At 31.8% G+C, this 9,584-nt stretch overlaps 2 protein-coding genes across 2 annotated transcripts in view; one reads left to right on the forward strand and one right to left on the reverse strand.

The window, feature by feature from the left end:
• Positions 1–4,167: 4,167 nt before the first annotated feature.
• On the forward strand, positions 4,168–9,578 carry LOC112462048 (acetylcholine receptor subunit beta-like 2). The gene is made up of 12 exons (XM_025027576.1): positions 4,168–4,438; positions 5,365–5,516; positions 5,796–5,840; positions 5,933–6,042; positions 6,268–6,448; positions 7,083–7,239; positions 7,379–7,506; positions 7,766–7,941; positions 8,341–8,493; positions 8,561–8,673; positions 9,032–9,144; positions 9,279–9,578. Exons 1-12 carry the CDS (start codon positions 4,387–4,389, stop codon positions 9,495–9,497), a joined length of 1,599 nt encoding a protein of 532 aa, XP_024883344.1. The 5' UTR covers positions 4,168–4,386; the 3' UTR covers positions 9,498–9,578.
• Positions 9,546–9,584, reverse strand: part of LOC112462033 — a 12,701-nt gene continuing 12,662 nt past the window's right edge. The window contains exon 3 of the mRNA XM_025027553.1: positions 9,546–9,581. Coding sequence (XP_024883321.1) covers positions 9,546–9,581 — 36 coding nt within the window. The remainder of the gene's footprint in view (positions 9,582–9,584) is intronic.

Here is a 9,584-nt window from a genome sequence, read left to right on the forward strand (position 1 = left end):
TTACTGAATCACTTTTTCTGAGAAATCACACGGAGAGAAAATTTTTTGTTATAACCCTTAAATTCACTACAAACTTGGGACAACTTGGCAACCAAGGAATTTTTAAAATATACAAAAGACATTTTACAAACAACGTGATAAAAATTACCAAGCAAAGTGGTAAATTTTGAAAAATTATTGAAATTTCCTAGATATATTTCAGTAAAATTAATCAAACATATTTTATATTTTAACGTAATTAAAATTCTTCGCATAAAATTCTTGGTGGTACATGTTGTCCCTCAATTACCATGATTTCAGGGTAAATATTGAGAGAAAATTCTCTCCGTGCAGTATTACCTACAGTATTTAATTATTCTATCTGTTGCAAATAGTAAATGGGCTCGAATTAATATTTCACACATAGTGTCATCCGATTTATGGTAACTTTAATGATTAACTCAATTCTTTGATTAATCCGAAAATATCAACGCAGATCATAATCTGTCCCCGGAAAAAATTTTTCATGTATAATTATATATCCACATATATATATTTTCTTTCTCTTGTATAATCTTTCCGTATGTATAGAAAAAAATAACAAAAAGAATAATTAAAAAATAATTAAGAAGGTATCATTTACGAATCAGTACTTATACTGTTACAACGTTTTTGAATATAAAAATTCAGTTTGTTAAGTAAAACGGAACTTATTTATAAATTAATCCAATATGTACATTCTGGTAAACTTTACTATTTATATTACCTATATTAGTTATACATATATATTAACGCTTGACTAACTCTCGAGTTCTCTTTTTTTCTGTATGTTTAATTATCTCCTAGATCTAGAACATATATTGGCAAAATTTGTTGCGTGAAATAAACCATTAATGTTAGTATCTAACGTTAGTATATATAGCAATACTGACGAATTAACCCACGTCGATCGTAGATTAACGTTAAACGTTCTGGATCGCCGGTGATCCGGCAAAATGCAGAAATTATAAAAGCGAACCGGAGTGCACGCGATCCATCGATCGCGTCCAGAAGTGTCATTACTCAGAGTGGCAGTGTCCGTTGGTCGCGATACACGACCGATAGATAAAAGAAACCGTGATGGAATGGCTGGTGCTGCTGCTACTGCTTCTGCTACGAGTATGCTTCCCGTGCGCGACAGAGAAGGGAACAGACAGCGGAGGGTAGTAAGTGGGCTAGTAAGTTTCACGATAACAGTTATAAATGACCCTCTCGAAGCACGGCGCCGCAGGACTCTCAACTACGTGCCAGACACTGGCCCCTGCCTAATACAGGCGACGTCACACGGATATAGCCGTAAAAGGCACTAAACAAACATACGCTAAGTGCCTCGGCCCGGCGTACGTGTGTGTTTACGTATCCTTGATCGATAATCGCGCCCGTCGATCGCACGTCCCCGTCATGACCGGTCCACCGCCGCGACTTCGAGGAACGTCACTTTTTTGCGACGTTGTTTCATATAAGATCCTGGTCGTAAATTTTCTCGACCATCAAATTAATATTGCACACATATAGTGTCATCCACTATTCGTGATTAACTTTAACTTAATTCTTTGATTAATCCGAAAGTATATATCAATGGAGGTCATCTGTCCTCGGAAAAAATTTTTTCTATATAATTATATATATATATAAAATATGTCCATATATTTTCTTTCTCATGTGTAATCTCTGTCCATATATATAGAAAAAATAATAAAAAGAATAATTAAATAATAATTACAAAAAGTATAAAATTGCGGTTAGATTATACAAGAGAAAGAAAACATATATAGACATATTTTTATATATAATTTTGTATTAAAAATCCGGATTGTCATTTTGTAATTTTTAATATTATATATTTTTGTGATAGTTGCATATAAAAATTTTCCAGCAAAATTTACTTGAAATTATTGTAATTAGAAGACAAAATTTGAATTAAATATTTGTACAAAAAGAAATATAATTTTAATATAAGAAATGTTTATATTTTCTTTTTTTAAATACTTTCGCATAAGTAAAGTAACGTTGCAAAATACTTCATTTAGTATTCTAACACGGTTGTAATGTGTTGGAATAATAGTCCTCTACTTCTCTCGTAAAATATTTATATAAAATTTTTCCAAGAAAAATTGTATGAATATTCTTCTTTTTTACTAGAAAAATATCTTCATGAACTTTAAAGAAATATTACCATAGAAACCAATATTGGTCAAGCATACTTGTTGGATAATATATTGCTTATAAATTACGGTCAAAGCTGCATGTAATGCAGAAACTAATGAGAGTATCACGCACACATACATATACGCGTCCATATAACGTATTTGCAGAAGTGAGGAAGCGAACCTTCCTTGCTCGTTTTAACAATGGTGTAAGTAGATGAGCAAGTACCTGAAGCATTAAAGTACTTTCATCTTATCTCAACATCTGTGTCCATCCTCTTCTTCTTCCTTCTCCTCCTCGAAAACGCACATGTAATTCAAATTTATTGCTATCAAAGAATCACGATTTTAATAAACAAATATTACATGTACGTAATATTATATACATGAATATTATACATGAATATAATATGAGATAAATGAGTTAATTTTGCGTTCTCCAAGAGCCTCTTGCGTCAGTAATGTCAAACATATCCGTTGACCGGTCAGTTTTGGATACACAGAAGAGCCTTCCAGACAGCATGGCGTCCGAGGACACCACTACATTATGCACCACTTAAGATAGATGTTGCGCCATAATTGCACCCTCCCTTGGAGGAAATACGACGCGTTATTCGGCGGTATTATGAACACAAATCTGCGTCGACCCTGCGGAATGTTAAACGAAAGTCGCATCTCAACTGGAGGGATCCTCGTTTTCGAGAACGATTTGCTCCGCGGTTCCTCCGAATGGGGACGTTCCCCGACAGGTAGCTTTTAAGGAATTTATCCAGCCGGACATTAAACGGCGCGGATCTTGATAAATTCAAATGGATTTCTCATGTCCGATTCACTTGGCGTGCGACTTTCGGCGCGATTTGGCAATGTTACCCGATGCCACAAATCGATTTATTTCACGCTAATCGTCGGTTCTGCGGACGTTTACGTTTCGTGACATATTTCCATATTAGTGCAAGCAGTCTGGTCGGGCGAACGCAGGAGTACAAAGGGAGGGATATGACCGCAAGGCACAAGGCATCACTTACCCCACACGTGCATCGGTATTTCATCGTTAAGGTGCGGATTCATTTGAGAATCGATATCAACATTATTTTTCTCAGTGACAGTTAAATATACATATTCGATGTTTCACACCTATCAAAATACCTTTTCTTCATCGCATGATTAATTTGAAAACGAGTTTTTAGCAAAAATGTCGAGTGTTAAATATATCTATAACAAATCTTTAAATATTAAAAGTTTGCAAAGTTTGTTTGAAATTTAACGAAGATTACAGTTTTAATAATTATTTATGTTTTTAAAACTTAATTTCCATACAATTTTTTATTTTTAATTTGTTGTAAAAAGTGTCAATACTAAATTACATTACATAAAATTGTTATTTTATTATTATTAATATTATTATTTAATATTTATCTTTAAAAAAAAATTTAGATAATTATATAAATGATACTTTAAGTAGAAATAATACTACATTTTAATTAAACTTTCTAATTATATATATTTAAGTATTTTTCTTAAAAGCATACCAATAAAGGTCTCTGAAAAGATACTGTTCTCTTTCATTCCGTGAATCAATAAACGAAATTGTACAAACGATAGAGAGATATAAAATGTAATATTATTTTATCGAAGTCACTTTTTATTATCATAAACACGCCATAAATAAATCCCAATATTTATTTATGACGATGGAAAAATGGCGATTAATGTAAAATTCTTTTTCGCAAACTCATAGCATCGGAAATCGAACTCGCCGAAATTATGTGGGCTTCAATTCTTGACGTAAAAGCTTTCTCTCCCCTCCCCCTCCCTCTCTCTCTCTCTCTCTCTTTTTCTCTCTCAATGGAATGCATTTCGGGTTCGCGATCTCCTCGATTTCCGCGTTTTCGTCTTCGTATAAAGCGCGCAGATGCAGGCAGGCGCGAACCACCCCTGCACGCCAGTAGAACAAGTCGCGCCCTGAGCAGACGGCGCGAGCGTCATGGCGACGAGTTAGGATATCGATCGTGGACCAGTGGGATGCTGGCCGCCCCAACGTTTCGCCGATCGCGCGCCACCGTTCAGCACGCTAAGTGTTTTGTTATCCTGCCTTCTCGGCTTTTTTTACACCTCTTACCTAAAACTACCGCTAAGATACATGTGCCAAAGGGTGAGAGCCTACCGTAGAGAGTGCTCGCGAGTGTCCTACTTTTGCACGCATTTGTAAACAGCGCCGAAAATGCGGACAACCGTGCTCACAGTTTTGCTCAATGTCGTCAGTATCGTTTACGGTGAGCTCGTTTGGCTATCTACTATCAGATGAAATATAATCCATCAGATCCATCGACAGAACGAATAATCATATAGAGAACAATAATTCTTATCCTGTTAATTAGGGCGAGTGATTATTAGATTGACAGTGAAAGTGATTACTAGTCTTTTATTTATAAATATGGGAAAATTATATAAATTTTTTATGTACCTTTATATTATTACATTGGACAATCATAACATTTTATTAGTGAGAAAGAAATTAGCGTGTCTAGATAAATGTTTTAAGCATATTTCGTTAAAAATTATTAAAGAAAATAAATATTTCTTAACACACACACACACACACACACACAAATACAAATTTTAACTAGAACCAAAGAGGGGGTTATTTTAGGAAGAATATTAAACTCCGAAATTTTTATCTTCTAAAAACATAAAAAACACTTATTAACGTATTAATTCTATTGTAAAAACGCATTTTATTTCCATTTCATTTTCTTGGTACTTTTTCTATTGCTGTATGCTTTTACTCCATATATGTTTCTATTACCTTTTTTATTTCTATTATGTAAATGCGAAAGAAGAATTCTGAGATAGAGTCTTTCATTTATGAATAAGTAATTATATTAAAAAAAAGAACAATTTTTTATATTTTTCAAAAAAAAATTTTAAATTGAGCAATTTCATTACTGAAACAAGATATGAAATAATCTAAGTCACTTTACATTATTTCGTAATCAAGTACAATTATGAAACAGTCTGTTTATTTCCGATAATATAAGTCCAAGATTTATTAACTCTAAGATTTAGTCTTTTAATTAAGCCAAATTTTAGTTTTTACATAATTATATAATACAACTAATTATTTTAACACAAATATTATTTCAAAGAAAAAAAGAAATAGATGTTAAAACGATATATTAATAAATATTCTTTTACGCAGGAAACAGAGTTGTTTTCGAAGCGAATCCTGATACGAAGAGACTCTACGACGATTTACTGTCCAATTATAATAGATTGATACGTCCTGTGATTAATAATACTGAGACTCTAACGGTTTGGCTGGGATTAAAGCTGTCGCAATTAATAGAAATGGTATACAGATTGATATAATATAAGACTGCTATGCTAGTATTTTAGAACTCAGCACTATATTTTGCTATAATTTTATTTACTTTACTATTTATATTACATTTATATTATAAATAAAACTTATTTACATATATATGTATAATATACAACTTTTAATATTATATTTTATAATTTTATATAATATAATATTATATATTATTAATTTTATAATATATATAACTTTCTATTTATATTATATTTAAGACGTTTGTGGAAGTTAATAACTAACGCTTGACTTTGCAGAATCTAAAGAACCAAGTGATGACGACCAACGTCTGGGTAGAGCAGGTCAGTGTATATTAGCTTGTTTCACTTACGCAGTAGTAACCGAGCGTTGTAGTCAGACAATCAGCAAACTAATATCTGTTCGTTTCTTGCAGAAATGGTTTGACTATAAATTACAGTGGGATCCACAAGAGTATGGTGGTATAGATATGTTATACGTGCCTTCCGAGAACATATGGCTTCCGGATATCGTTCTATACAACAAGTAAATTGCAAAAGATTTTTTAATAGAATCAAATAAAAATATAATTTCTATGTCGCAGGATTTCCAAATAAAAGTAGGAGAACTTATTCGTTATCGTTGAAATTTTATGAAAATTCGAGAAATCAGATATTTATTTGATAAATATCAATTTAAAATGAGTTAAAAAATGAGACGTTATGAAAAAACAATTTTTAAATTAATCCTCTTTCTCATTTTATTACACAGTGCAGATGGAAATTATGAAGTAACGTTAATGACGAAGGCCACTTTGAAATACACTGGTGAAGTATTCTGGAAACCACCGGCCATTTATAAGTCGTCCTGTGAGATCAACGTGGAATATTTCCCGTTCGATGAGCAATCGTGTATTATGAAATTCGGCTCGTGGACTTACAATGGCGCTCAGGTTATAACAATGTATATTCGTGTATATAAGCTATGCAGAATATCCTAGAACAACCAAACTCTCTCAATCAAAGATTCTTTGATCAGTCTAAAATAAAATTTCTCTTGAAATGAAAGTATCGAAGCTTCAAGTAATTAGGTGTGTTGATATAATAGCGTTTTCATCAAACAAACTTTATTGGGGTAAAAATGACAAAATCATATTCTAATTTAAAGTAGATTTTACTTCACCAGAGTTAAAATTAAACAGTAATGAAACGTAAGATTGGAAAAGTTTAACTGAATGTAAGATAACTTCAAAGTTCGAGATAAAAATCTCTATTTAAAAAACATCTTGCGATTTTATATCTTACAAATTCGTTTTTTTTTTAATTAATTTATTTATATAATTCTAATTGAATTATAATTTATATTTTTAATTAATTATATTTCAATGATTTGTTTTATAAATTATTAAGTAGATGTACTAATTTTCATTTTATTTCTGTTCATAATTTTTTATTTTGTTTTTTTATGATATGTATAATATTATAATAAATAAAAGTTTTAATCACTATGTAAGTTTTTTGTAACTTTTGATTATATAGCTTTGGTCTTGACGTTTTTCGAAATTTTGTAAGGTTCTTTTCCCGCAGGTAGATCTGAAGCACATGAAGCAGGAGCCTGGTAGCAATATTGTTGCGATCGGCATAGACCTCACCGATTTTTATCTATCCGTGGAATGGGATATCCTGGAAGTACCAGCAGCACGCAACGAAGAATATTATCCATGCTGTGAGGAACCTTATTCAGGTAAGATTTAATAAAATTTTAAATTGTGTATAAGGATGTAAAAACAATTCACTTGCTTATGCTATTTGTTGTTGAAGCAATTTAAAATTATTTTGTCTAGAATCTAATCTGGATAATCATAATTATCGTTTAATTTCAGATATCACATTCAATATTACAATGAGAAGAAAAACTCTATTTTATACTGTTAATCTTATCATCCCCTGCGTTGGCATCACATTTTTAACGGTGCTGGTTTTTTATCTACCCAGTGATTCCGGTGAAAAAGTAGGTACATTATTTGAGGAGCCATTAAGGTTTATACATTATACATTACATGCTATTATATGTATATACATTTTGTTACGGGAAAATTTTTTCCTTAATTCTTAATCGTAACATTTGTTAACGCATTTCGGTCCATATATCACAAATATGGAAACGTCACCTCAACGAAGTAGTCATAAATTCGACAGTATAGAAAATATTTAATTATATTTTAACCATCACAAAATATATTTGTTATTACTTCGCATTTTTTGTGCAGGTATCATTATGCTCTTCCATCCTTCTCTCATTGACGGTGTTCTTCTTGCTCTTAGCCGAGATTATTCCGCCAACGTCATTAGCTGTACCTTTGCTTGGAAAATATCTGTTGTTCACCATGATTTTAGTTACCCTGTCTATTTGGATCACCGTCTGCGTCTTAAACGTACACTTCCGGTAGGTCGTAATGTATTTTACATATTTTAGAAACATCAATTGATTTGTACTTCTGTTTCACAAATACTATCTATACATGATCTAACTAATTAGAAATGAATGTCTGGAAAATATTTTAAGTGAAAAAAGTATCTATTTACATATAAATGTGATTAAGAAAATAAATAAGATGTATTTAATTTATTTATTAATTTTAATATCTCAGGTGGGGGTAAACATTTTATTAAAGAACACACGATTTTCCCGCAATTTTCCAATCAGAATTAAGTTTTCTAATCCGAATTTTATTGGGCTCAAATGATTTTGCTATCGCATAAATACCAGTTGCGCAAATTAATTAATATTTATTATATTAGCCTTTAGTGAATAAAATCGAACATCGAATTATTCTTGTCGTAGATCTCCTTCCACGCATAATATGTCGCCATGGGTAAGACATATGTTTCTGAATTGGATGCCGAGAGTATTGATGATGCGTCGCACGCCGTATTCTACACCAGAATACGATGACGCTTATATGGATAGTGCATACACAAATGAAATAGATTACAGGTAATGCCTGTTCTTTTTCTTTGTTAAAGATATTTAATCTTTTAACACTTGGAATTTTTCATGACAGTGTAAGTGATTATCCTTTGGAACTGAAAGGAAGCCCCGACGCGTTCGAAAGTGTTACTTCAACATATAAAAGTATTAGAGATGACGATGCACGACACGTACCGCATGCATCAGGTAATACTTCTGTTATTTGTTAGAAAATGATCTCTATCCCTTAATTCTTGCGCGTATTTTTTCATAATGTTTGTGCTGGCGATATTCAATGAATAATTAATTCTTCGAAATAAGAAATCTAATTTATGAATAAAAAATCACTCAATTTGTTTATTTTACACAATCATACATTACTGCAATATAGTAAAAACGTACATATAGTATATACACGTATATTATAAATATTTAATATGTAATCTGCATCAGTAAAATAATAATCGAACACCCTAAATCTGTTGAATACGATGTTGAGTACAAAAAGAAAAAAATTAAGATTAATCTTATAAAATATATTGACTAACAATAAATATTATTTCAGTTACTGACAGCGAAAACATTATGCCAAAACATTTATCCCCAGATGTCATATCAGCTCTCAAAGGTGTACGTTTCATTGCTCAACATATAAAAGATGCAGATAAAGATAATGAGGTAAATCACACCTTCTAATATACTCATTTTTATATTTTTCTACGCACTTTCTCGTAATGTAATAATTATCTATCAAGAATCTTAACAATATTGAATTTGATCACTTATATTAGAAATATTCATTCGTTCCGTAGGTCATAGAAGATTGGAAATTCGTAGCTATGGTTTTAGACAGATTCTTTCTTTGGGTATTTACATTTGCGTGCATCGGTGGCACGCTAAGCATAATATGTCAAGCACCTAGTCTGTACGACACGCGAGAACCTGTGGACGAAAAACATACTAGTATATCAATACGCAATTATATGTATCCACCACCGGGACACAATGGGAGTTTGATGAATGAGGATTAACTATCATGGCACGTATAAAGTAATTCGCGTGTAAAGAGCAATGGTGTGTTATGTCGTACGTACTCCATTAAACACGTTCGATACCTT

This window comes from Temnothorax curvispinosus, unplaced genomic scaffold (genome assembly GCF_003070985.1).
Source record: "Temnothorax curvispinosus isolate PA1 unplaced genomic scaffold, ASM307098v1 QBEX01011959.1, whole genome shotgun sequence".
Classification (NCBI taxonomy): Eukaryota; Metazoa; Arthropoda; class Insecta; order Hymenoptera; family Formicidae; genus Temnothorax; species Temnothorax curvispinosus.

Coding starts and splice junctions, on each gene's coding strand:
- LOC112462048 (XM_025027576.1), top strand. CDS start 4,387: ATGCGGACAACCGTGCTCACAGTTTTGCTCAATGTCGTCAGTATCGTT. Junction 5,841..5,932: donor CCAACGTCTGGGTAGAGCAG/GTCAGTGTATAT, acceptor CGTTTCTTGCAG/AAATGGTTTGACTATAAATT. Junction 7,942..8,340: donor GTCTTAAACGTACACTTCCG/GTAGGTCGTAAT, acceptor TTCTTGTCGTAG/ATCTCCTTCCACGCATAATA.